Source organism: Hyla sarda, chromosome 7, assembly GCF_029499605.1.
Source record: "Hyla sarda isolate aHylSar1 chromosome 7, aHylSar1.hap1, whole genome shotgun sequence".
Classification (NCBI taxonomy): domain Eukaryota; kingdom Metazoa; phylum Chordata; class Amphibia; order Anura; family Hylidae; genus Hyla; species Hyla sarda.
This window is the reverse complement of record NC_079195.1, coordinates 185,536,947-185,564,897: the sequence shown is the minus strand read 5'-3', so window position 1 is coordinate 185,564,897 and position 27,951 is coordinate 185,536,947. Positions and strand designations below refer to the sequence as shown.

General features: G+C 42.6%; 1 protein-coding gene across 9 annotated transcripts in view; it reads right to left on the bottom strand.

Moving 5' to 3' along the window:
• The window catches only part of RASAL2 (RAS protein activator like 2), a 394,529-nt gene that overhangs the window by 203,485 nt on the left and 163,093 nt on the right, over positions 1-27,951 (bottom strand). For 6 of the 9 annotated variants that reach the window (XM_056531799.1, XM_056531795.1, XM_056531790.1 and 3 more), the window contains exon 2: positions 1,922-2,049. Coding sequence is in view for 6 of the 9 variants with exons in the window: in XM_056531795.1 (XP_056387770.1) it covers positions 1,922-2,049 (128 nt within the window). In the remaining 3 variants the exon portion in view is untranslated. Of the gene's footprint in view, positions 1-1,921; positions 2,050-7,939; positions 8,037-15,796; positions 15,893-17,496; positions 17,521-27,951 lie in introns of those variants that run through there. The other 3 variants (XM_056531798.1, XM_056531797.1, XM_056531796.1) reach the window with 3 other exon arrangements.

Sequence of the window (27,951 nt, the reverse complement as noted above, 5' to 3'; positions counted from 1 at the left end):
TGTAAATCTATATGTGACTTTTCAGGGAATGTATGTATGACTGTAAATGTTTGTGCATGTATGTAGACTACAATATATATGTGTGTGTGAATGTATGTGTGTGTGTCAAATTGTATATATTTGTGTGAATGTAGGTTTATATGTGCCTGTGTCAGTGTGTATGTATAACTGTGAATGTATGTGCATGTATATATGTCACATTGTATATATATATATATATATATATATATATGCGTGTGTGAATGTAGGTTTATATGGTCGTGTCACAGTGTGTATGTATAAATGTGAATGTGTGTTACATTTTATATGTGTGTGAATGTAGGTTTATGTGTGCATTTATGTGTGCATGTATGTGTGTCACATTGTATGTGTGTGTGAATGTAGGTTTATGTGATCATGTATATATGTACCTGTGTCACAATGTGTATGTATAACTGTGAATGTATGTGCATATGTGTGTGCTACAGTGCATATATGTGGGTGAATATAGGCTTATATGTACCTGTGTCACAGCATGTATGACTGTGAATATATGTTTGTCACATTGTATATATATATATATATATATGTGTGTGTGTGTGTGTGAATGTAGGTTTATGTGATCATGTATGTGTGTCACATTGTATATACGTGTGTGAATATAGGTTTATATGGTCCTGTGTCACAGATTGTATGTATAAATGTGAATGTATGTGTGTGTGTCACATTGTATATGTGTGTGAATGTAGGTTTATATGTGCCTGTGTCACAGTGTGTATGTATAACTGTGAATGCATGTGCATGTATGTGTGAGTGTATATATGTGGGTGAATGTAGGTTTATATGTGCCCGTGTCACAGCATGTATGACTGTGAATGTATGTGCCTGTGTGTGTCACATGAGGGTAAATGTAGGTTTACATGTGCCTATGTCACTGTGTGTGTGTGTGTCACATGTGGGTAAATGTAGGTTTACATGTGCCTATGTCACAGTGTGTGTCTCACAGTGTGTACAAGTATGTGTATATATAAAAATCCATACAGAGACACACTCATCCATCTATTCACGCTGAATCCTGCGCATGGTCCTGTTATAATTGGTCTCAAAATCAAAGCTGAGACTGTGGAAGCACTCTACGTAAATCATGAAGCCATTATCAGCATTATTATGGGGACACTTATGTTGGCATTGATCCTATAGGTGGTTAAATAGGGCAATTTTACATATTGGGCACCCTATACCGACAGGTGACTAGTCGAAGTTATATATCCTATATCCATTATATATATCAGTGTTTTTCAAGCAGTGTGCCTCCAGCTGTTGCAAAACTACAACTACCAGCATGCCCGGACAGCCAACGGCTGTCCGGGCATGCTGGGAGTTGTAGTTTTGCAACAGCTGGAGGCACACTGCTAGGGAAGCACTAAGATATATACTAGATATAGGATATATAACTTACAGGGGCAAAAGATAAAAATGTTCTCTCCTTATAACATAGCAAAAGGAAAAATAAAGAAGTAAAAGCAGCTGTGGCCAAATATTATTGGCGAAAATGTATTTCCGAACCCCGGTGTCATTCGCTAGAAGTAAAAGTGATGTATCGGAGGTGAAGCACCAAAAGCACCCACGGAGGTAAAAGCTTTATTAAGTGGGCTGTACGGAGCTGGCCCATAATGTGAATAGTGCGGACCCCCCATCCGCTGCCTCCCGTGTGCCGCGAGCGCTTCCACATAATTATGTTACTTCCATGACATTAACAAGGTGTGAATAGATGTAATTATACATGTGGGATGGTGGAGAAAATAAAGGAATGACACCCCCTTCCCTGTCTGTCTGCATCCATCTGCTGTAGGAAAGCCTCGCGTTCTTAATGCAGAAATGTAACTACAACCACTCGGTGACATCTCGCGCTCATTGTGATTCATCCACACTGGGGCCTCACCTCGTCCTCGCGGTTCAGGAGCACCAGCTGGCTTTCCGTCAGGATGCAGTACTTCCTCTCCCATGTGGTGCTCTCCGTGTAGGGCGACTGGCCGCATGACAGCCTGTGAGCAGGGGGTCCCTTCACATCTACAAGACACAACGGGCAGAGAAACATGAACACCGCTTCCTACGATTAATTATATATATAAAAAAAAAAAACGTGTAACTTTCTATTGTATACAATGCATTCGACAACTCTATCGCTAGAATAAAAGAAGAATACATAGAATAAAAGGTGTATTCGCAATGCAGGGTTTCATAAAATGACATAATACCCTGATTATTAAAGGTATGGATTTATTATAGGATATTATTTATTTTGACTATGTATTTAGTTTTTTTTTTTTTTCTCTTAAGGGCAGAATAGACCGACTATTGCCCACACACACACATATATATATATATATATATATATAGATAGAGAGAGAGAGAGAGAGAGAGAGAGAGATTATATATATATATATATATATATATATATATATATATATATATATACACACACACACTTATTTTTTTTTATCATTAAAGGGGTACTCCGCCCCTAGACATCTTATCCCCTATCCAAAGGATAGGGGATAAGATGTCAGATCGCCGCGGTCCCGTTGCTGGGGACCCCGGGGATCGCTGCTGCAGCACCGCGCTATCATTACAGTACAGAGAGAGATCACTCTGCACGTAATGACGGGCGATACAGGGGACGGAGCATCGTTACGTCACGGCTCCACCCCTCGTGACATCACGGCCCGCCCCCGTCAATACAAGTCTATGGGAAGGGGACGTGGCGGTCGTCACCTTTGGATAGGGGATAAGATGCCAGGGGCGGAGTACCCCTTTAAACAGCTCCACTCTCCATAAGATGTTGTGTTGTGGTTTGCAACGTGGCCTTATTTGGTTGAACCGGGTTGCGCTAGTTGAGGATTGTCTCTATTTTATGAAGAAGAGCTGTAGATTTAAAGGGGCACTCCGGGGGGGAAAAAATACATTCAAATCAACTGGTACCAGAAAATCAAACAGATTTGTAAATTAGTTTAAAAAAAAGGTAAACCTTCCAATACTGATCAGCTGCTGTATGCCTCACAGGAAGTTGTGTGGTGCTTTCCAATACAGCACAGTGCTCTCTGCCACCACCTCTGTCCGTGTCAGGAACTGTCCAGAGCATGAGCAGACCCCCAGAGCAAAACCTTTCTCCTGCTCTGGACAGTTCCTGACACTGACACAGGTGGTAGTAGGGAGCACAGAAAAAAAATAACTACACTATTTCATCAGTGGCATGAGGTATGAATATTTTTTTTTTTGTAATAGTTTAACTTGATCCATTCCCAACCCCCCCTGCGTACACACAAATTCTGTCCAAACTTAAATGTTTTCAGATCATCCTTCTCTATTCTATGAACCAATTTCCAAGAAAGCTCTGCAGTCTACAAGTGGCCACTAGATGGCAGCAGACACTTGACAAGAAATCTCCCTATCTCCAGGCAAAGATATAAAGCAGCGATATAGAGGATAACATGATAAATTATTTCCAATTATGTGAATGGCGACGGAAGGTTTAGGACATTGTTTTCCAAACAATGTGCTTCCAGCTGTTGCAAAAATACCACTCCTAGCATGCCCGGACAGCCGAAGGCTGCTTGGACATGCTGAGAGTTGGAGTTTGGGAAACACTGGTTTAGTTATTCATACGCAGCATCAAACTCATACAATGTCAGAATAATTCGGAAAATGTATTAAGCAGTTATACCGATGATACATGAGATCTAGTACAGGGATTAGGGCATACACACCCAATTGTAGTAGTGCAACTGGGGTTTCACAGAAGGATTAGTGGGAGGAGAATATTGTTAAAGGGGTACTCTAGACAGTTCCTGACATGACAGAGGTTTCAGCAGAGAGCACTGTGGTCAGATGGAAAATAAATTAAAAAAGAAAAGAACTTCTGTAGTATACAACAGCTGATAAGTACTGGAAGGATTAAGATTTTTAAAAATAAGTCATTTACTAATTTGTTTTAATTTGATTTAAAACAAAAAGAAAAAAACTTTTTTCCACTAGAGTAACCCTTTAAATGTGATGATATAGATGGCCTGAACTGTGGTTATTTGCCATCATTGCACTACTCACGATTTGGGAAATAAACAGAATCACCGCCTCAAGTCTCTGGTACAGTTTGTCGTGTGTGGAGAATATTAACCCTCGGGGTACAAAAAAGTCTCTGGCACAGTTTGTCGTGTGTGGAGAATATTAACCCTCGGGGTACAAAAAAAAAAGTCTCTGGCACAGTCGGTCGTGTATGGAGTATATTAACCCTTGGGGTACAAAAAAAAGTCTCTGGCACAGTTGGTCGTGTGTGGGGTATATTAACCCTCGGGGTACAAAAAAAAGTCTCTGGCACAGTTTGTCGTGTATGGAGTATATTAACCCTCGGGGTACAAAAAAAAAGTATCTGGCACAGTCTGTCGTGTATGGAGTATATTAACCCTTGGGGTACAAAAAATGTCTCTGGCACAGTTTGTCGTGTGTGGAGTATATTAACCCTCAGGGTACAAAAAAGTCTCTGGCACAGTTGGTCATGTGTGGGGTTTATAAACCCTCGGGGTACAATGAACCTCTCACTATGGCAAACCAGCTCTTTTTTCTTTTTCATTTTACTAAGATGCCAACTGTCTGGTATTTGCTGGCACAACTGGAGGTCACATCTTATGGAGGGTCGCCCTGGGTTTACGATGGCCCACGTTGGCGCTGTAAACTTGTATGGGGCTTCTCTGCTCTACAGGTACATACAATAACATTGGGAACTGGACTAAGGCCCACGCCGGCCTTTCCTCCACATAGGGGTAAGGAGAGCCCCATCTTTAGGCCATTACAATTGGCCCTATTTTCCATTTGGTCCCTTTCAATGCTATGACATCCAATTTATTTCTCCACATTAGAAATGGAAAAAAATATATAATTTTTAGGGTAGGGCCACACACACAAAAAATGGGGCCAATGCAGAAGGGGATCCTATTGGAAAGGGGAAGTATAAAACCTTCCTTTGGATTTAAAAAAAAATCGGCAGCATATCTGCAATGTGTGTTCCTAGCCTAATATTTTTGTTCCATTTCTTTATCAGCAGCAGCAAATACTAATCTGTGCCACGCTGAGAAATAATCGTGTCTCACATGGCAAAAGGATCTAGATGAGTGGTCTCCAAACTGTGGATCTCCAGCTGTTGCAAAACTACAACTCCCAGCATCCCCGGACAGCCGCTGGCTGTCCGGGCATGCAGGGAGTTGTAGTTTTGCAACAGCTGGAGGTCTACAGTTTGGAGACCTCTAGTCTAGACTGCTGACCAGAGCCACGCCCGGCCCTGCCCAGACCTTTGGCCGCAGTTTGGAGCGATCTGAACAGGTCACACTTGCCCATATTCTGACAACATTATCTGGGAAGGAAATGAGTCAGTCTGCGATGAGACGCTTTATTACGGCCCAGAGGGAGAGGGATTTTTTCCCAGAACAGTCAAATAAATTCCTTCCCTCTATGCCATGAATGTGAAGCGTGTGACCAGACGGAATGGCGTGCTACTGTGTGACCGATGGTGCGCTCAAGGAGGCGTGACCTCCACATAAAGATGCCACCATACTGCCAAGGGGGTGTGGGGCGCTGCTAACATAGCCCCCCTAATGTATCCAACGCCCTATATGCACGACATACAGTTCAATGAGGGCTGTGAAAATGGAGTCACTGCCAGACACCAAAACAGAAGCCTCTATTAACACATCCTGTATAAAAGCAACACAAATGTAATAGGGCTAAGAAATAAAAGCTAAAATATATGCTAGTCAACCTTAAAGGGGTATTCCAGGCAAAAACTTTTTTATATATATCAACTGGCTCCAGAAAGTTAAACAGATTTGTAAATTACTTCTATTAAAAAATCTTAATCCTTTCAGTACTTATGAGCTTCTGAAGTTAAGGTTGTTCTTTTCTGTCTAAGTGCTCTCTGATGACACGTGTCTCGGGAAACGCTCAGTTTATAAGAAGTTTGCTATGGGGGTTTGCTTCTAAACTGGGCGTTTCCCGAGACAGGTGTCATCAGAGAGCACTTAGACATAAAGAACAACCTTAACTTCAGACGCTCATAAGTACTGAAAGGATTAAGATTTTTTAATTGAAGTAATTTACAAATCTGTTTAATTTTCTGGAGCCAGTTGATATATTTAAAAAAGTTTTTGCCTGGAATACCCCTTTAAAGGGGTACTCTGCTGGAAAACATTTCTTTTTTAAATCAACTGGTGCCAGAAAGTTAAACAGATTTGTAAATTACTTCTATCAAAAAATCTTAACCCTTGCAGTAGTTATTAGCTGCTGAAGTTGAGTTGCTCTTTTCTTTCAGACCACCGTGCTCTCTGCTGACACCTCTGCTTGTCTCAGGAACTGTCCAGAGTAGGAGCAAATCCCCATAGCAAACCTCTCCTGCTTCGGACAGTTCCTGAGACAAGCAGAGGTGTCAGCAGAGAGCACTGTGGTCAGAAAGAAAAGAACAACTTCAGCAGCTGATAACTACTGGAAGGAATAAGATTTTTTAATAGAAGTAATTTACAAATCTGTTTAACTTTATGGAGCCAGCTGATATATAAGTTATTTTCCTGGAATACCACTTTAACCCAACCTGGAAATGGCTGATACCAGAGAACAATAGTTTCCTAACTGTTCAGCAAACATTGATATAAATGGGTTTTCCTGTTCTATGTATAGTTGCTGCATATTAAAAATAATAAATAAAATAAATTAATGAATTCTGTAATGTTCCAATATACTTTATGATTCCGTTCCTAACATCTCCATCTGCTGTCAGTGAATAGAAATGTTCTTATTCTTAAAGGTTGCGTGACTTTTTATTCTACAATATTCTACAGAAGTGGTCTCCAAAGTGTGGACCTCCATCTGAGGCAAAACTTCATTTCCCAGCATGCCCGGAGAGCCTGCGGCTCTCTGGTTATGCTGGGAGTTGTCGTTTTGCCTCAGATGGAGGTCCACACTTTGGAGACCACTTCTGTAGAATATTGTAGAATAAAAAGTCACGCAACCTTTAAGAATAAGAACATTTCTATTTACTGAACAGCTGGAGGTCCACACTTCGGAGACCACTGGTCTAGATCCTTTTGGCCGTGGACGACTGTCATTGCTCAGTGTGGCGCAGATCAGTAGTTGCCGGCTGCTTGCTGGGAGTTGTAGTTTTCTGCAACATCTTAGACAACTGATCTACATAAACAGTGTCCTCTGTCCTGCACCTCCAGTCTCCGAAATCTGCAGCAGCTCAGGTTTTTTTTTTTTCTTTTTTTTAAAGGTGTTATCCAGAAAAAAACTTTTTTATATATATCAACTGGCTCCAGAAAGTTAAACAGATTGTAAATTACGTCTATTAAAAAAAAAATCTTAATCCTTTCAGTACTTATCAGCTGCTGAAGTTGAGTTGTTCTTTTCTGTCTAAGTGCTTTCTGCTGACACCTGTCTCAGGAACTGTCCAGAGTAGAAGCAAATCCCCATAGCAAACCTCTTCTTCTCTGTGCAGTTCCCGAGACAGACAGAGATGTCAGCAGAGAGCACTGTTGCCAGACAGAAAAGAACAACTCAACTTCAGCAGCTGATAATTATTGGAAGGATCAAGATTTTTTTAATTCTTTAAACTTTCTGGAGCCAGTTGATTTAAAAAAAAATACCCCTTTAAGTACACAATAACTTTACTATAGGGAGGCCTTTATTCTATACGCACATGATGTGCGAGAGAAGAGGAGTTCAACATCAGACTAAATAGTGTCTCTCCAGCTGTGGCATGCTGAGAGTTGTGGTTCCTGTATCCAAATGAAAGACACAAATTAGATACCTATGAATTCTATACATGTAGATTACTATATATATATATATATATATATATATATATATATATATATATATATATAGATATATATAAAAATTGAAACTTATATATACACACACGCACGCACCAGCGTTGATAACTCTTCCAGTGTCTTTGATCTCCTTCCCACATATTCTGGACTACACAACCCTGACAACATTTATTAACAAGCGTATACAAGAGAGGGATCCTTATGCCCCTTCATGCTCCATCCATAGACAAGACCACCTGCTCCGCCACCTTGAATGGAACAACCAAGTGAAACCGGCGAGGCAATTACGTGCCGCTGAGATGCCATCTTGGGAACGGTTTCATTGTGGCGAACTCTTATTCAGCAAACCGAGCAGATCGGAATAGTCTTTTCAGCCCAGGTTCAGCATGCTAGCGAGTAATAAATGGGGAACGCATCCACATAAGAGCAGGACACAAAGATTCCAGCTCTGTGGGATTCATTTTCTTCAACTATTCACAAGCTCTGAAGATCCCCTCCCAGCATTACACAATGAGGCATTGACCGAAACGGGGTCATCTCTGCTCCTTACAAGATCAAAGGTCACCCGGTTTCTGTTCAGATGGAAATGGGGATAAGGGGCGGACTGAAGCAGGGACGCCTCCATCGCCTGCATTAGGCCTTGTTAGTTTGCCCAGTATAATGGAGGAGATACACGACTCTGCCCAGCTTTCCCAGGCACTGGTGAGAGCTACATGGGTGGGATCTAAATATTCACTACTTGCCTTGTACTGCCAAAGCTAAGCCAAGGAATGGATAAGACCAGTGTTTTCTAACCAGTGTGCCTCCAGCTGTTGCAAAACTACAACTCTCAGCATGGCCGGACAGCCTTTGGCTGTCCGGCCATGCTGGGAGCTGTAGTTTTGCAAAAGCTGAAGGCATCTTGGTTGGGAAACACAAGGAAAGACAGTCACTAGAAGCCCTTTTGGCTGTCTGACCATGCTGGGATTTGTAGTTTTGCAACAGCTGGAGGCCCACTGGTTGGGAAACACTGGGATAGACAGTCATTAGAAAGAAAATATATGACCCTGGGAGGGAGTCATTGTCATGGCAACAGATTTTGAACACCTTTGTTCCTATATGTTTCTATAGGGGCAAAGGTTTATGTAGTACTATCAGGAAGTATTACTTCACTGAGAGAGTAGTGGATGCATGGAATAGTCTTCCTGCAGAGATGGTCGCTGCAAACACAGTGAGTTTAAGCATGCATGGGATAAGCATAAGGCTATCCTTCATATAAGATAGAGATAGGCATAGGGCTATCCTTCATATAAGATAGAGATAGGCATAGGGCTATCCTTCATATAAGATAGCAAGAGGTATAAGGCTATCCTTCATATAAGATAGGGATAGGTATAAGGCTATCCTTCATGTAAGAAAGAGATAGGCATAAGGCTATCCTTCATATAAGATAGAGATCTAGGCATAAGTATATCCTTCATATAAGATAGGGATAGGTATAAGGCTATCCTTCATGTAAGAAAGAGATAGGCATAAGGCTATCCTTCATATAAGATAGAGATCTAGGCATAAGTATATCCTTCATATAAGATAGGGATAGGCATAATGCTATCATTCATATAAGATAGAGAAAGGCATAAGGATATCGTTCATATAAGATAGAGATAGGCATAATGCTATCCTTCATATAAGATAGAGATAGGCATAAGGCTATCCTTCATATATGATAGGGATAGGCATAAGGATATCCTTCATATAAGATAGAAATAGGCATAATGCTATCCTTCATATAAGATAGAGATAGGCATAAGGATATTGTACATATAAGATAGAGATAGGCATAATGCTATCCTTCATATAAGATAGAGATGGGCATAAGGCTATCCTTCATATAAGATAGAGATAGGCATAAGGCTATCCTTCATATAAGATAGAGATAGGCATAAGGCTATCCTTCATATAAGATAGAGATAGGCATAATGCTATCCTTCATATAAGATAGAGATGGGCATAAGGCTATCCTTCATATAAGATAGAGATGGGCATAAGGCTATCCTTCATATAAGATAGAGATGGGCATAAGGCTATCCTTCATAAAAGATAGAGATGGGCATAAGTCTATCCTTCATATAAGATAGAGACAGGCATAAGGCTATCCTTCATATAAGATAGAGACAGGCATAAGGCTATCCTTCATATAAGATAGAGACAGGCATAAGGCTATCCTTCATGTAAGATAGAGATAGGCATAATGCTATCCTTCATATAAGATAGAGATGGGCATAAGGCTATCCTTCATATAAGATAGAGATGGGCATAAGTCTATCCTTCATATAAGATAGAGATGGGCATAAGGCTATCCTTCATACAAGATAGAGATAGGCATAATGCTATCATTCATATAAGATAGGGCCAGAGACTATTGATAGGATTCAGAATATTGGGCGGACTAGATGGGCCAAATGGTTCTTATCTGCCCATACATTCTATGTTTAATTCATCTGATATAAAGCTCTGGCCACTTGGATTACATCAGATCTTATATAGAATGATATAGTAAAATGCATACAATAAAATTCTTTAAAAGTGGCATTTAATAATCTAGAAGAATTAATAATTCAAAACTATAAATTTTCTGTCACATTTCATTAGCTGCTTTTGCTTTTTGTTAGATTATGTTTAACAGGGTATGTAGATTTTCTATCTGGATTTTACGGGCTTAAAAAACTATATTTCAACTGTCCCTATTAGTGGACGTTGTGCTACTGATGCTGACTCAACCATATACAGCAGGTGAAATAAGTATTGAACAAGTCTCCATCTTTTTTACAAAATATATTTTCAAAGGTGCTACTGACCTAAAAATTTTCACCAGATGTTAGTAACAACCCAAGTAATATATAGAATGAAATTAAAGCCAATAAGATCAGACATAAAGTTATGTGTAATAATGTGAAATGACACAGGGAAAAAGTATTGAGCACATGGCAAAAAGGAATGTGCAAAAAGGCACAGAAAGCCAAGACAACTGAAATTTATCAGAAATTAAAAAAACAATCCAGCCTCTTGTCAGTGCAAGTTCATATCAGCTGGTTCAGTCCCAATTGATGGCATACAAAAAGGTCTTATTGCAGAGGTGTCACACAAGACACATCTCATAATGGGTAAAAGCAAAGAGCCGTCTTAAGACCTTTACAATCTAATGATGATGTTGGTTACAGGCACATTTTTAAGCTTCTGAATTTTCCAATAAGCACTGTTGGTGCCATAATACAGAAGTGAAAAGACAATCATTTCACCATAATTTGCCTTGACCAGGCGCTCCTCGCAAGATTTTTGAGGAGTAAAAAGAAAAATCAAAAGAGTTGTCCAAGATCCAAGGATACTTGTGGAGAGCTTCAAAAAGACCTGGAGTTAGCAGGTATTGTTGTCTCAAAGAAACAGTATTTATTGAGAAAAATAGAGACGTGTTCATACTTATTTTACACGCTGTATTATGCACTCTCTCTCTTGACCTCCTTTGGATGGCCTTCAATCTATATATGAACACTTCTAGAACAGAAGCCTTCCCCTTCAAATTTACCCACGACTGACTGTGCCACTCAAAAAATGTAACTTCAAATATAGCTGGCAGGACTCATTCCTTAAATATCTTGGGGTACACATCTCACTTCTTTGTATGCTCATACCTCTGTAAACCATCTCAAAAAGTTACGATCTCTCGTGGACAGGTGGAACGCCCTCCTGTTTTCACTCTTTGGTAGAATAACTGCAGTTAAAATGTCAATCCTGCCTAAATTGCTTTACTTCGCGACCTTGCCGGTAGCGGCCCCTGAGGGAACTTAAGGGGGTACTCCACTGCCCCAGAGTTCTGAACATTTTGTTCCGAATGCTGGGTGCGGCCTGCAGGGGTCGTGACGTCCCACCACGCGCCCACAATGCAAGTCTATGAGAGGGGGCGTGACGACCCCTCCCATAGACTTGCATTAAGGGGGCATGGCATGACGTCACAAGGGGCATGGCTCTGATGTCACGACTCCCGCAGCCAGCACCACTGGGGCAGTGGAGTACCCCTTTAAGGCTTTTCAAGCTTCCATTATGCCCTTCATGTGGGCTCAAAAACAGCACTGTATTGCTCAGCCTATGGCACCCAAATCTTTGGGAGGTTTTGCCTTACCAGACATCATAAAGTACTACTGGGCTACCCATGTACGGCGTATTCCAGCTTGGTCCATATTGCCTATCTACATGAAGTGGAAAAACTCTGGCTTGGCCTAGTTCACCCAAACTCCCTTCTCTGGGCCATTTCCCATAACCTTCTGGAAGTTGCGCCTCTAGGTCCTATTGCATTTATTAGGAACATTTGGCCTGCTCGTAGAACTTCCTCTTGACAGCAGTATCCTTGTACGGCAGCCATGTGGGCTTACTATTTGCTTGATCTTGCCAGGGAGCCCTTCTGATCATAACAATAGGAAATTACTATTTATGCCGTCCCCCTGGATAATCTTCAAAGTGGTTTATTGTACGATATAAATTTATAGTCCTCGATTAAATTATTGCAATTGAGCTCCAGTAAATCAATCTGATACATACACACTCGAGAGTAAGCCAACACGTAATTTCTCTACCAAAGTTGATCGGGTACAGAGTCGCTAGATTTCCTGCCGGGCAGTAAAGACGACAATACAAATTGCACTTACAGCTATAAAGAGACTGATAATTTTAACCACATTAAACCTGCTGAGTACACGGATGTTAGCTGAGCATGTTACCATTTGCTAGAATAGGCATAGGCGTCCTTTAAGTGGTCACATGATGAGGACCATTAGTGACATCTGACCTGCTGATCAGAGACATTACTGAAGCTTTTACAGGGAAAATTGACAGAATATGCAATATAACTTAACATCCATCTAATCGGTCTATATCAGCTTAATGTAATGATGTTAAATGCCATTACAAGGGACTTCTAGGCTTCACTCTGTATGTGGTGAATTACAAAAAGGCTGCAACAACTGCGGTGTCTGCACTCAGTGGTTACCTTGAACATGGATCCTGTACTTATATAAAGTGCACAAGAACAGGGTTATATGGGTGCAAGTCCCCTGCAAAGTGTGGACGGCAACATCTGCAGGTCTTAGTGAAGTTGTTGCCGTGTTCTGGTCTAGAACTAGGTTCACACAGTACTTTTATTACAATTTAAGAAACTTTCAAAGACCTAGAAATAACATCAGCTTCTTTATACTTCTTAAAGTGACTACTCAATTACAATCTCAACACATGACATGTAAGTTCGTATCTATAGGGGAGCATTTCCTGCTGTGTGTTTTCCTCAGTGGTTCCTCCTGAATGATTTTCAGTTCCGATCCATTAGACCAGAGCTGTGATCTGTGACTACAGCTTCCCTACAATGTCTACAGGGAGCCTTTGGTAGTCTCAGACATGCCTCCTGACCCCTGATTGGTTCAAACTGCTGTTCTTTTCCCCCTCCTGCAGCTCTCTTTCCTCTGATTGGCTGCTGTTGAGTGTATCACTGGCACTTTAGAAGTCTGCCCTGTCCAGTCAGCCCAACAGGTATAGAAAGTGTAGGGTCACCTTTTGAATAACTATACAATGACAAAACTATATATAGTTTGGTGGCAAAAGATTTAGTATAACTTTAAATGTGAATTCAAGTAGAGAAAACAGACATTGTCGCACATCTACATTTTGTATTTTGATCTAATTTCTCCTCAGCATAAATTCAAAAACTAAGTGTACAAGCCCACTCGCCACGTCAAGGCCACCTATTTACAGTGGGTCCCTAACGTCCCTAGCATAAAATGGTGTAGCACTGGGCGGCGACCACCACCACCACAACACCAGTGCCCACAGACGGAATGACCCACTGGCAGAGCGGCCCCAATGCCACTCAAACCAGTCCCTGGGCCGCACGTCCCCACAGACGTGCCGCGGCAGCAATGGACGCCGCACAGAACCACACCAGTGTGAACAAAGTGCAAAAGCTAACTTACCATGGACGTTAGGGACCCACTCTAAATAGGTGGCCTTGACGTGGCGAGTGGGCTTGATCAAAATGTATACTAACAACCTGTTCGTTTTTGAATTTATGCTGAGAAGCAATTAGATCAAAATACAAAATGTAGATGTGCGACCATGTCTGTTTTCGCTACCTGAATAACTTAAAATGTATTGGTTACAATTCCTACTAATTTTGTTACTCTAGACTTTGGTGTCCAATGGGTGGTCTCAGTCGACAAGTGACAACCTTCCTTGTATAAGAAACACCACATGTAGATAATGGGACCAAACCATGCCTTACCAATTTCTTAAAAAAACAGCACCACACCTGTCTTCAGGTTGTGTGTTGTATTACAGTTCAGTTCTCTTAAAGTAAAGGAGAGCTAAGTTGTAATACCACACACAACCTGAGGAGAGGTGTGGTGCAGCATAGGAAGCTTAGCACATGGAAAAAAGCATTTCCTATGAAGATTTAAAGGGGTACTCCGGCCCCAAGACATCTTATCCCCTATCCAAAGGCAGCTGCACAGAGCGATGTTCGTTCCGTGTCTGAAGGGTCACGACTAAGGGGCCGGAGTATTGTGATGTCATGACTCCGGCCCTTGTGATGTCACAACCCGCCCCCTTAATGCAAGTCAATTGGAGGGGGCGTTTAAGAAGGCCCCTGAGAACCAAGTTTATGAATTAGCATATTAAAAAAAAAAAAAAGATAAATCATCGAACCGAGGCCCGGATCTGGGAACAGTAAGTACTATTGTCATCAGCGTCACCCATATGACAAGTCTGCGCCAATAAAAGTGCATGTGATATCTGAACAATATCTGAACAATAGTTCTGATTGGCCGATGACCCAGCGGCATGCGACGATCCATAACCCACGACATGGAACACTACGGATCTCTCAGGAAAACAACCAGATGTATACGGGACACTACAATAAAGCAGCTACAGAACAAGTTGCTCTGACAGGGATGGTCTGCTGACGTATCAAACCCATTAGAGCAGAAAAGGAACAGCGACCGCGCAGATTAGATGAAATTATTGTATAACTAATAATGTCATGTTAACACCGTGCTGGCTGTGTCAGGACGGGAACAGGCTGTGTCTATATCACAGTGGTAATTCCTTGTGATGTCCTCCTAAACCGTAGACAATCAATTGGTCAGGGCCGCGATGTGTCTTCACATCAGGAGGCACCAGCAAGAGTCACACGCATTCACTTGCGGCCAATCTCACATTAGCCAAGCATAATATACTTTTATTAGGACAAACTCATGTATAGATTCCCAAGCTGATAAATGATGTCTTTGTTGGGCAAGTTAAAAAAAATGAAAAAAGCTAAAGCTGGCATCCAGAAGAAGCTCCGAAATTAAAGGGGTTTTACAGGACTTTTTTTTAGCCAGTAGTGAGGAACTGGGAACGCCCCTACGGTTGCATTTTGGAAGGGATTGTCTCAGAATTGTCAACTGCTCTAAAGAACACAGTAGAGGTAAAGCTATGTTCTGTTTTCGTTGCTAACTTCCTACTAATGTAAGTCACGTAAATAGCTGCGCTTTGTAAAGTGAGCCAAAGGTACCCATACACCTTTAATAGCTCCCCTATTCACATTAATGTTCTGTACAGCAAATATCCATGTGTCTGAGTAAAGAGAGGAGGTGTAAGTCCCCCCAAGGTATATTTTATGGTAAATTATCTCCCTGAAACCAAAAGGGTCGAGCACTTGAAATCCAACCTGCCCAATTCTCAACCCCCAATCATCATCATCACTCGGTATCCTGCCATACAGATTAGAGAGTTGGGTGGTCATGACAAAATTTAGGGGTTGGCAAATCTTTTACTAATGTGAATAGGGGCCTTAACAGAAATCTGTCATCAGTGTTACCTGCACTAACCTGTCGGTACAAACAGGTAGTGCAGGTGACACTGATGACAACGATACTTACCTGTTCCTGTTCTGTGCTCTGGTTCTCCCGCTATCTTCTTCTGTATCTTATGTCCCGGGGGTAACTTGGAGCATGGGCGGAGCTTTGTGACCTCACAGCTTCGTCTCACTGCTAGCAAACAGCAGTGGTGATGTCATTAAGCTCCGCCCATGCTTCAAGTCAGCCCAGGGGTGAAAGATTATGGGAGAACAACAGCACGGAACGGGACCAGGTAAGTATCGTTATCATCAGTGTTACCTGCACCACCTGTCTGTACCGACAGGTAAGTGCAGGTGAAACTGATGACAGATTTCCTCAAAAAGGTATCTAATCATCAGATCATTTTTCCTTTTTCTTTTTTTAAGGAACGCACAGCGCACAATGAGGCTGGATGATCTGTGCATCACTTCTTCACGCATATTAAGAACTTTGCTTCATGTCACTGAATTGTTCCCTTCTGTTATATCAGTGGCCTCAAACTGTGGCCCTCCAGATGTTGCAAAACTTCAACTCCCAGCATGTCCGGACTGCCAATGGCTGTCCGGGCATCCTGGAAGTTAAAGTTTTGCAACATCTGAAGGGCCACAGTTCGAGACCACTGTGTTGGATGAACAATTGGCTCGGTCATGGGTCACTTGTTGGTGTTATGTGCCCGGTTATCACAGCCGTGTCCTGTAATAAACCAAGCCACTGTGCAGAGATGAACATGACAAGGACAGACGCTAATCCTCTGAAAGTAAAGTTGCTATTCAATGACTACAAGCAGAGATCTGGAAAAACTAATAATCATGTTAAAGGTATAATAAAGAATTGTGCAGGCCTTTGTAATACATGGAATTAAATTTAGCTATTAATAGACCACCACTTAGGGTGATAGATTTAGCAGGAATTCAGAACTCATAGGCACGCTTGTGATAATTCTGAAGCGTGAGAATCTGGACCGCGTCCAGGAATGACACAAGGGCACAGAAATGTAAAACGTTACACAGAGCATAAGGAAGATTCAATTTGAGGGACCGGATAGTCTAGTTTCCAGAGTCAGGACGTGGTTTGGTAGAAAGACTAACCGAGGAACTGGCGACCATCCCACACTTCCAGCAGTAGGCCCGCTTACATGGAACGCAATTACTTGCCAAATGTAAACTGCAATTATCTACTTAGGAGCTGTGCAAAGCATGACGGAGAATTGCCTGATCCCACACCCACGGAACAATCTGGAGAGAAAAGGCTGGAGCATGCCTGCTATTCAGTTCCAATGAAGTCGCTGCGAACGGGATCAGCGAGATAAAAATACAGCAAGCATGGTGAATATTTCAGTGCTTTCATTGTATATCCGCTGCATTGTTTTCTTTAGAAGCAAAATATAAGGCAATTACACCCTGTGCGGCCAGACGGACTCCGAACCGCTCCAATAGAGCTATTAGCGCTTTCTTTTATTTTCACTCCGAATAGGGAATTCGTGACATAGTGACGTTGGGATAAGAAAAATAGATTATAATTAATTCAAACATAGGGAATAAATTGTGCCGGAATTGTTATATTAAAAGGGTTGTACTTTTTTTTTCTAGTAAATCAGACGATAACAATTTCTGGAGTCAGTACATTATCATAAACTTGTTATGGTGCCCCCTAGTGTGAATTGGGGCCTTAAAAGGAAATCTTTTAAGTAGCACCTGCACTAAGGTGACACTGCAGGTGACACTGATGACAATGATACTTACCTGTTCCTGGTTCTGTGCTCTGGTTCTCCCGCTTTCTTCTTCTGGATTTTATGTCCTGGGGGCGACCTGGAGCATGGGCGGAGCTTCATGACCTCACAGCTCCTGCTTCTCTTCTCAAAGAGCAGCGGTGATGTCACAAATCTCTGCCCATTGTCCAAGTCAGAAAAAATGGGGGGAGTGTGCATAAAATATAACTTTTAATAACCACCTCTAAAATTTTATAATAATAGTGATGAATAATAATCAGCCATTTGACCCGGATAAGGGCCTCTTAGCAATAGTACGCCAAAGCTATGCTGCTAAAATATAGACCAGGGGACAAAATCCCAAGTATATATAACAAGATATCACATCCAGGATACAATCTGCCCAGAGGGACTAGATGTATCCCAAGACACAACGGCCCTACGCGTTTCAGCACAAAGTAGCATGTGTCCTCCTCAGGGGCTCAACAAATGGATGCCATAAAACAAAAAATCATTTATCCACAGTGAATTATTGGATAATGGTCTATAGCCAGGATGTGGCTCGAAGTATCGGAAACGCTTCCTTCACCCTTCCCAGATTCCACGGTCCTGTCGGGACTCGACGTGAAACGGTTCTGGCGCAAGAGGTAAGTGTGAAGCGCTCCGGACAATGTGTGTAACCCGCAGCATACAGCTCGGCTGTGTAACCCGCAGCATACAGCTCGGCTCCCCGCCACTGCGGGTTACACACATTGTCCGGAGCGCTTCACACTTACCTCTTGCGCCAGAACCGTTTCACGTCGAGTCCCGACAGGACCGTGGAATCTGGGAAGGGTGAAGGAAGCGTTTCCGATACTTCGAGCCACATCCTGGCTATAGACCATTATCCAATAATTCACTGTGGATAAATGATTTTTTGTTTTATGGCATCCATTTGTTGAGCCCCTGAGGAGGACACATGCTACTTTGTGCCGAAACGCGTAGGGCCGTTGTGTCTTGGGATACATCTAGTCCCTCTTGGCAGATTGTATCCTGGATGTGATATCTTGTTATATATACTTGGGATTTTGTCCCCTGGTCTATATTTTAGCAGCATAGCTTTGGCGTACTATTGCTAAGAGGCCCTTATCCGGGTCAAATGGCTGATTATTATTCATCACTATTATTATAATATTTTAGAGGTGGTTATTAAAAGTTATATTTTATGCACACTCCCCCCATTTTTTCCAATTTAATTTTTGGGAGCTGATTAATTACACTGGTCCGTAGATACCACATCATCTACCTGTATATCATTGTCCAAGTCAGCCACGGGGCGGAAGATTGCGGGAGAACCACAGCACGGAACGGGACCAGGTAAGTATTGTTGTCATCAGTGTCACCTGCACTACCTGTCTGTACCGACAAGTTAGTGCAGGTGAAACTGATGACAGATTTCCTTAAAAAGATATCTAATCATCAGATAATTTTTTCTTTTCTTTCTTTTCAAAAGGAACGCACAGCGCACAACGAAGAGGGATGATCTGTGCATCACTTCACGTACATCAAGAACTTTGCTTCATGTCACTGAATTGTTCCCTTCTGTTAGATCAGTGGTCTCAAACTGTGGCCCCCTAGATGTTGCAAAACTTCAACTCCCCGAACAAAGCTGAACGCTGATGGCCACTTTGCCTTAGTTGGATGTTCAGCCCGCTTCAAAAATGTAGCCATATAAATGTGTCACTCAGCAGATCAAAGCAAGATATTTGCAAGTTTAAATTCTATGTAGATTATTTTGTAGATCATTTCTATATGCACTCTGCAAGATGTTTTTCAAAGGTGAAAGAGTGCATTAATGTAAGCATATTTTTAGCATGTAGAAGGAAAACCACAGCAGTGCCGAGAGAGCATGCAAGATAAACGTAGAAGTTGCACAACCATTTCCACGAAGCCGCTATGGCAACCAATGACTGCCTGTGTCTATACGCATAAATTATTAAAACCTGAACGACATGCATGCCGGTATATTCCTTCTTCTAATGGACCTATTCTTTTTTCATCAGAAAGAAGAGAAAAAAAACAGTAACTTCAATGTACAATTAGACTGCACAATGTGAACGTGGTCTTACAAGTCAATGAGCTCTCACACTGCAGTAAGATCTTAAAGCTCAGCGCACCTGCTCGATATGCGAGGTGGCCGCCCGCATCTCCTGGCACTATCACAAACTGTGGAGTAAAGACTGAGTTCACATCTGCAATGACAATTCTGTCATTCTGTTCCATTATAGGTGATGGATTTGACCCATGATTGACACCCAACATATCAGAGGCAGGTTTCATGGCGGTATCTGTCGTTTTGACCTGAATAATAGGGCTGCATGCTGCATTATTCTGCCCAGCATATAGGATGGATTCAATGCAGATGTGCAGAGAGACAGGGTGTTCAATATTTAATATAAGCCATAAACACGATGGGTCCATGGGGCACGAAATGACAGCATTTCTAGAATGGCTGCCCTTTCTGTGAACAGTGCTTCGGCATTAGACTTGACTGCTTCCACTGTACATTACAGGTAGAGTATAAAACACAGGAACATACATATTTAATGGGCACAATCTTCGGCTTTTTGTCAAGTGGACCGGACATTATTACAACCATCCGCACTCGTCAAACCTTGCCATAAACCAAAATAATGCCGAAGAATAGAAGATAAAAAGGAAAGTTTTCCTGCCATTACAAGAGAAAAAAAAAAAAGTTGACATGTTGCAGGGACATGTCAAATGTTTTGACCATTCGGGGGTCGAAGTAGTTAGACATTTACTGATCTTTAGATCTAGCTGCACAGTTAGGTGCTTCACTCCCCGTTTTCCTGAGGCGAGCCCCATAGACTTATAATGGAGCTCATGTAGTGCAGAAAGTGAGTGCTTAATGCGTACCTGTCATTTCAGGTGACTTTTCAGAATAAGCAGACGTGTGTGTGTGTGTGTGTGTGTGTGTGTGTAATTGTACGTGTACATTAGGAGCAGCACTATTTCTGACCATTATAAATCTAGTATATGTCAACAGGCTTCTTCTTCAATTTGCAGTTCTACCAGAGCTGGTGGGAGGAGCTCTCCCTTTATAGACTTTTATCTTACCTCCTAAATAGGACAAAACGGAGGTGATTTTCAGAGGCTATGCAGCCATGCATGATAAGGCTAGCTGTATTGATGTCTCCCATAAACAGCATAAACACAGAAAAGAGGAGATCCTTCTCTCCTATCTACCTTACATACGCAAGAGAAGCAGCAGAAGTATGGATGACATTAAAGAGTTTATCCAAGATTTAAAAATGGAGTGATTTTCCAAGAAAAAAAAAAGGGGGAAGGCAATGAAGTCCATGGGGTCCTATTGCCGTCTGCAGGATCTCTGGCAGAAATTTGGTCCGGAGATTCCTCAGTGTGAACCCGCACTTACTAAAGCAGCAGTTGCATCCGTGACCGCTTCTCTCACTCTGTCAGCTGCCCTCTCCTTCTCAGTAACCTGATCCCTCAGTAAAGCGTAAAGCTGAAAATCTGTCTCATCTCTTCCTCTCTCCAAATGGATTTTATAAGTAGCATTCAAAGGGATCCAAGCAGGAGGCAAGGGGAAGGTGGAGAGGGTTCTGATAAGTAGAGAAATAGGTATTTTATTGTAACATTACAATGTTTCTTATCTTCACTTATGCTATTGATTTATGAAGCAATTTATGAAGCAATGGTTACTCTTTAATATTCAGAAGAATAGTTCTGTGAAAAATTTATAAATTAAAGATTGCCAGCACTAAAATACTTGTTGTTCACACAGCCTGGTTTTTCCTCCTGTTTTCACTTTCTACTCCCACCCTTTTGGCGCATCTATTTTCCCTACTGCCCCCATTTTTATTACCATCTTCTTATGATCATCAACATCATTTATTAGTTGACAATGAGGGTTCTAGAGAGAGGGAGGAAGGCGCCTCATGTGCGGGATCAGCAGGTCTTGCTAGTGGGGGAAGGGGACGGTAATTCCCAAGAGTTGGTTGTGCGCCCACACACAACAAGGTAAAGTGTAGAATGAATATATGTATAGGTCCACTGCAGCCCTCCTGGGTAGAAGTAGAATCAAAACAGGATGACCGTAAATTCAGGAGTTAGTCCGGCACAGATAGGAACCATCAGGGAGCCAGATAAAATCAATGGATTTATTAGATGCAACGCGTTTCGCTGCGCATGCGCAGCGAAACGCGTTGCATCTAATAAATCCATTGATTTTATCTGGCTCCCTGATGGTTCCTCTCTGCGCCGGACTAACTCCTGAATTTACGGTCATCCTGTTTTGACTATGAGGGTGTAATGTAAACTCATTTTTTTGTTTAATATAAAGGGATATCCCCCATCTCAAACTGAAGCAAACAGGTCCTCACTGGAGACAAACCCAGATCATACAGAGCTCTGTAAAGATCTAGTAGGTTACCTGAAGCCTTGCGTACACTGTTGCTAGGCAACAGACCAAAATTCTTGTGTGTCAGTGCATGGGTGTATATATATATATATATATCTTTCCTATAGTGGGGTACGTTTGTTTTATAATATACATCTAATAATCCACAATCAGTAGTAGTTCTCTTTGGTTTTCCAGTCAGAGAGGTCGCAGATGACTCTCCATTGTGACCTACCTACACGTCTGTCTGGAGTGTGAATAGGAGGATCTATTGTCCCTACCAGGCTACACAACCTCAGCAAAGCACAAAAGCAGCAAAAGATTTATTACATGCGAGACACAATGAGCGAATGCTCTGACGACAGCTCCTGTTCTGGCTGCGGCCCTTTATAACCGTGCCATTGTATGAGGATCTGGAGTGACATCATTGAAATTCTAGCTGATATTCACAAACAACACGTCTCTATAGCTACATAGGATACCTGCTTCCACCTGAGCCACGTCACAGAATCCCATTGGGGCTGCCCTGCTGCATTGTGTCAGCCAGTCTCCTCACCTTATGTGTCTGGCACGCAGCACCGCAGCACCCATTCACCCCCCAACACCTCCCTAATGGGATTGGATGTCCCTATACACTCTGAAGACATTCATTAATAGGAAGCATCATCTCTTATCTCTCCTGTCATCACTACTATACTTCTACTATACCCAGTTCTGAGATACAATATTACACACACAGTATGTATAGAGAGAGAGAGAGAGAGAGAGAGAGAGAGAGAGAGAGAGAGAGAGAGAGAGAGAGAGAGAGAGACAGACACATATATATATATTATATATATATTAGAGATGAGCGAACTTACAGTAAATTCGATTCGTCAAGAACTTCTCAGCTCGGCAGTTGTTGACTTACTCTGCATAAATTAGTTCAGCTTTCAGGTGCTCCGATGGGCTGGAAAAGGTGGATACAGTCCTAGGAGACTCTTTCCTAGGACTGTATCCACCTTTTCCAGCCCACCGGAGCACCTGAAAGCTGAACTAATTTATGCAGGATAAGTCATCAACTGCCGAGCCGAGAAGTTCGTGACAAATCGAATTTACTGTAAGCTCGCTCATCTCTAATATATATATATGCACACACACACTATATTTTCTAGGGATGCACCGATATATCGGCGGCCGATACATATCGGCCGAAAATAGCTGTTTCGGGGACATGCCGAAACAACAAAAAATGTGCCGATAATGACCACCTCCCCTGCCCGCCCACAGCACAAGTTGCAAACACTGCCAGTGGCAGAGGCACTCGTGGGGGGTGCAGGGGGGGGCGGCCGCAACATCTGGGGGGGGCGCGCTCTCCGGGATAGGAATACTTTTATGTGCCCGGGCCGGCTCCCGTGTGGCTGCAGGCGGGGGCCGGCCAGCGCATATAAAACCTAATACTGTATACTAAAAACCAGGGGGCCTCCAGCTGTTGTGAAACTACAACTCCCAGCATGCCCGGACCGGTAAAGTCTGTCCGGGCATGCTGGGAGTTGTAGTTTCACAACAGCTGGAGGCCCCCTGGTTTTTAGTATACAGTATTAGGTTTTATATGCTCTGGTCGGCCCCCGCCTGCAGCCACACACGGGAGCCGGCCCGGGCACATAAAAATAAGTATTCCTATCCCGGACATCCCTGTGTCCCAAAAAATCTTTTCGGGACATAAGGATGTCCGCCGGTCACTCACCATTCCCCGGCGTCCTCCTGCGATCCTCCTTCAGTCCCTCGCTTCTCCGCCTCTATGGTTGTACGCACGGCACGTCCCGTGCGTACAACCATAGAGACGCAGGAGGACCGCAGGATCGTCGCAAGAAAACGTGCGCTGGCCGGGGCCTGGTAAGTGACCGCGTCATCTTGTTCAGTGTTCCGGTCACCGCTGCTCCGGTCCTGGCACCTACTGCTATGGTCCATAGGCCATAGCAGTAGATGTGACCCCGGGCCGGAGGAGCGGTGACCGGATCACTGTGGAGGCAGCAGTACAGACATACAGCCTCCAGCCATACACTGTATATGGCTGGAAGCTGTATGTCTGTGGGGTGGCGGGAAGCTGCCTACTATTGTGGGAGAGCTGCCTAATATTGTTGGGGGGCAGCTGCCTACAAATGTGGGGGGGGAAGCTGCCTAATATTGTTGGGGGGCAGCTGCCTACAAATGTGGGGGGGGGAGCTGCCTAATATTGTTGGGGGGGTGCTGCCTACAAATGTGGGGGAGCTGCCTAATATTGTGGGGGAGCTGCCTAATATTGTGGGGGAGCTGCCTAATATTGTGGGGGGAGCTGCCTAATATTGTTGGGGGGGAGCTGCCTACAAATGTGGGGGGAGCTGCCTACAAATGTGGGGGGAGCTGCCTAATATTGTTGTGGGGAGCTGCCTACTATTGTGGGGGAACTGCCTACTATTGTGGGGGAACTGCCGACCTAATGTGGGGGGGAGCTGCCTAATATTGTTGGGGGGAACTGCCTACTATTGTGGGGGAAATGCTGACCTAATGTGGGGGAGCTGCCTACTATTGTGGGGGAGCTGCCTACTATTGTGGGGGAGCTGCCTATTAATGTGGGGGAGCTGCCTATTAATGTGGGGGAACTCCCGACCTAATGTGGGGGAGCTGTCAATCTAATGTGGGGGAATCTAATGAGCGGAGCGCTGCATTTTACCAGAAAACGGGGAGAAGTCATTTTCGGTTTCGGTATCGGCCGGACATTTTTTTTAATTTCGGTTTCATTTCGGTTCTGAAATTTCCATTTCGGTGCACCTCTAATATTTTCCTTCTCTCACTTTTTTAACTCCCATTCATTCCATTTTTCGTCTTAGTAATTTTATTTTCTCATTTACTTTATCCTCTCTCATTTTTTTTAGTGGTATAGATTTACTGTGGCTAATGTGCCAAAATTCTGGTGTTAAAAAAATAAAAATTAAATTAAAATAAAAAAAACACACACAAAAAGACTACATGACATTCATTGAGTTCTAGACAATCTCTCAACACTTTTCCATCATGTCCAACAAAATGGCCATGGCCTTAGTACATTGACACAGGTTCAATGTTTCTGTCATTGCCGGAGTTGGGATTTCTGCAATTGCCGCTGAAATTGCGCCGTGTGCATGGTGTAGAAGACTCCTATTGAAGTCAATGGGACTCTGCTGCAGTGGAATTTCCGAGCGGAATATTCCCACTGAATTCTGCTCAGAAATTGCACCGTGTGAACATAGCCTAAGGCTGACAAATTCCGGAAATGATGCCAATTTGTGGTTGCACTTTAACTTTAACGGTGATTCCACTGTACAATTCACAAAGCGGAACGTTAGACATGGAAATTCCGCATTCCACAAAATAAGACTTTTATTAAAATTTTGTGGAATTCAGCTCAGAGCCCCATTGAAGTTAATGGGATTCTGAATTTGCGAGGAATCTGTGTTTAAAAAGCACAGAAATGTTGGAATTGTGCTTGAATTTCGCAAAAATCTGCAGTCTGTTTTTCTGAGTGGAATTTGAGAGGAATGCCAAAATTTGGGCCGCGTAAACATGGTCTAAAGCTAAAAAAGTCAGAATCTCCATGCTGAGCCAAACTCAGATCCCCATAGGATTGGTTTAATTTAACCACTAAGGGTCTACAGTTTGCGGCACTATTTTTGGCACTATAATGTAGTCATTACAGTATGTTAAATGAGCTGTGTTTCGGTAGCATAGAGAGGACTAGATGGGTACAGGTTTTTTTGTTTTCTCTTTTTCAATGTTCGGGTTAGATGACCCTTTAAGTGAAAAGCTTGTCTTATTCATTGATCGCAATAACCTAACAGCCGGTCAAACCAAAAAAACCTAAAATGTACAGCGCCCAGGTACATGCCAACCGAGATGTGTGGTTGTCATAGCAACAATTCGGGAACCCTGCCAAGTGAGGTGTGACACATTGTCACACCGCCTCAGCATTTTCCCTGGGCTGATGCTACATGACAAAAATGAAGATGGCGATATTAAGTACAGTAGCTATATTTTATAGTCACAAATCCCTACGAAACCCACACCATGGCTCCTGTGTCAAGTCTACGGCAGTGTTTTCTAAACACGGTGTCTCCAGCTGCGGCAAAACTACAACTTCAAGCATGCCCGGACAGCCAAAGGCTGTCCGGGCATGCTGGAAGTTGTAGTTTTGCAACAGCTGGAGACACCCTGTTTGAAAAACACCGACCTACGGTAATTCAATACCAGCAGTTTCTTCTTCCTCATCCTAAAGATGTGTTGTAGCAGCCGGAAGGGACTGAGAAACATATGATTTAGTTGCCCATAGCAACCAATCAGGTCGCTATATTTAATTCCCCAAAGGGCCTTTGAAAAATAAATGTCAGAATCTGATTGGTTGCCATAGGCAACTGCTTTTTGTTTGAACCAGTTCTAATTTATTCTTTTTCTCATCTCATTAAATGTAAATCATAAATCTAAGCTGATTTTACCTGTGGATTTTTGCAGCGGATTACCATGTATTACATTACCAGACCTGATGGATTTTACAAGGATTTTTTTCTCCATCCACGCTGAAAATAATCTGCGGTGCAGATTTTCAAATTTGCACCCTACATCATTTTCAGCATGGAAAAAAAATGTTAAAGGGGTACTCAGGGGAACTAAACCTAAAGCCCATCCTTCCCCTCTCACTGGGTGGGGGCTGCTTTCAGAGAGAGACTTGGACAGAGACACAGTGTATGGCAGGATGACGTCTTTCCCTTTGTCGCTGCATGTAAGTGACAAATGAAAAAGGGGAAACTGCTCTATATGGTTAATGAATGATATTAAGACGATTAAAGGGGTTATCTAGAAATTGGAAAACAGAGATCATATGTTTCAGAAAGCAGCTCCATGTCTGTCCCCAGGTTGTTTTTGTCGTATTACAACTTGGCTCCATTCACTTCAATGGAGTAGAGCTTCAGGACCACACCCAAGCTGGAGACAGCCGAGAGCAATTTTGAATGTTTTTCTATTCCTTAATAACCCCTTTAATCATCTAAATATCATTCATTAGCTTTATATAGAGCAGTCTCCCCTTTTTCATTTGTCCCTTACATGCAGCGACAAAGGGAAAGACGTCATCCTGCCATCCACTGTCTCTCTGTCCAAGTCACTTTAGGAAAGCAGCCCCCACTCTCCCGAGAGACACAGACCACTGGTTTCTGCCCTGCACGGATGAGTCATGCTCCCTTTAGCTGGTAGGTGTGTGCAGCATCAGCCAATCTCACACTGTGTCTCTCTGCTCACAGAGCAGGATGGTGGGGGCTGCTCTCAGAGAGGGAGCTGGTCGACAGTGAGAGCAGAGCTGCAATAACTGCAGAGACATGTAGTATCATGCTGCAGGGAGAGAAGTATAGCAAAGAGTATCAAGCCAGGAGCCGGAGAAGACAGACAGCAATGAGTCATGCATATAAGGCAGGATCATTTACAGGGAATATATCCAGGTAGTGGGGGGGGGTTTGAAGCTTTCTTTTATATACTTCCTTGGAGTTCCCCTTTAAAATAAGTCTTGGAATAAGTACAGAATGATGAAGATTTTACCCAATGAATTCACTGGTGCAGTACAAAATCTGCAATGAAATTGTTGCAGATTTTGCTGCAGACTACCTGTGTGTCTACAGTAAATCGACAACTGTGGATATTAAAATGATTATTGTTTTTTTTTATGTTTATTTTTTTTAGTCTTTTTACATAAAGGGGCTCTTCTATGATCTCTGAAGTCCTATAGAGAAGTCTACACAAAGAAAAAAAACACACCAAATAAAAGTAACAGCTGGCAGCAGTGTTCTTTTGGGGAAAAAAAAATGCTACCGACTTATTACCTGAACAAAGCGCAGAACGCCTAAGCAGCTTACGATATATTCTTATCACTTACAGTAAGGAGTACTTACAGAACTGATAATATGCATTTAATAAAAGCTTCCACAATGAATCCTTCTCTCTGATCCATGTACAATACAAGGCACAGCGTGATTATGGTAATTATTAGAAATTTGGCTGAACCAATGAGACAGCTACGTCTGTGCACGA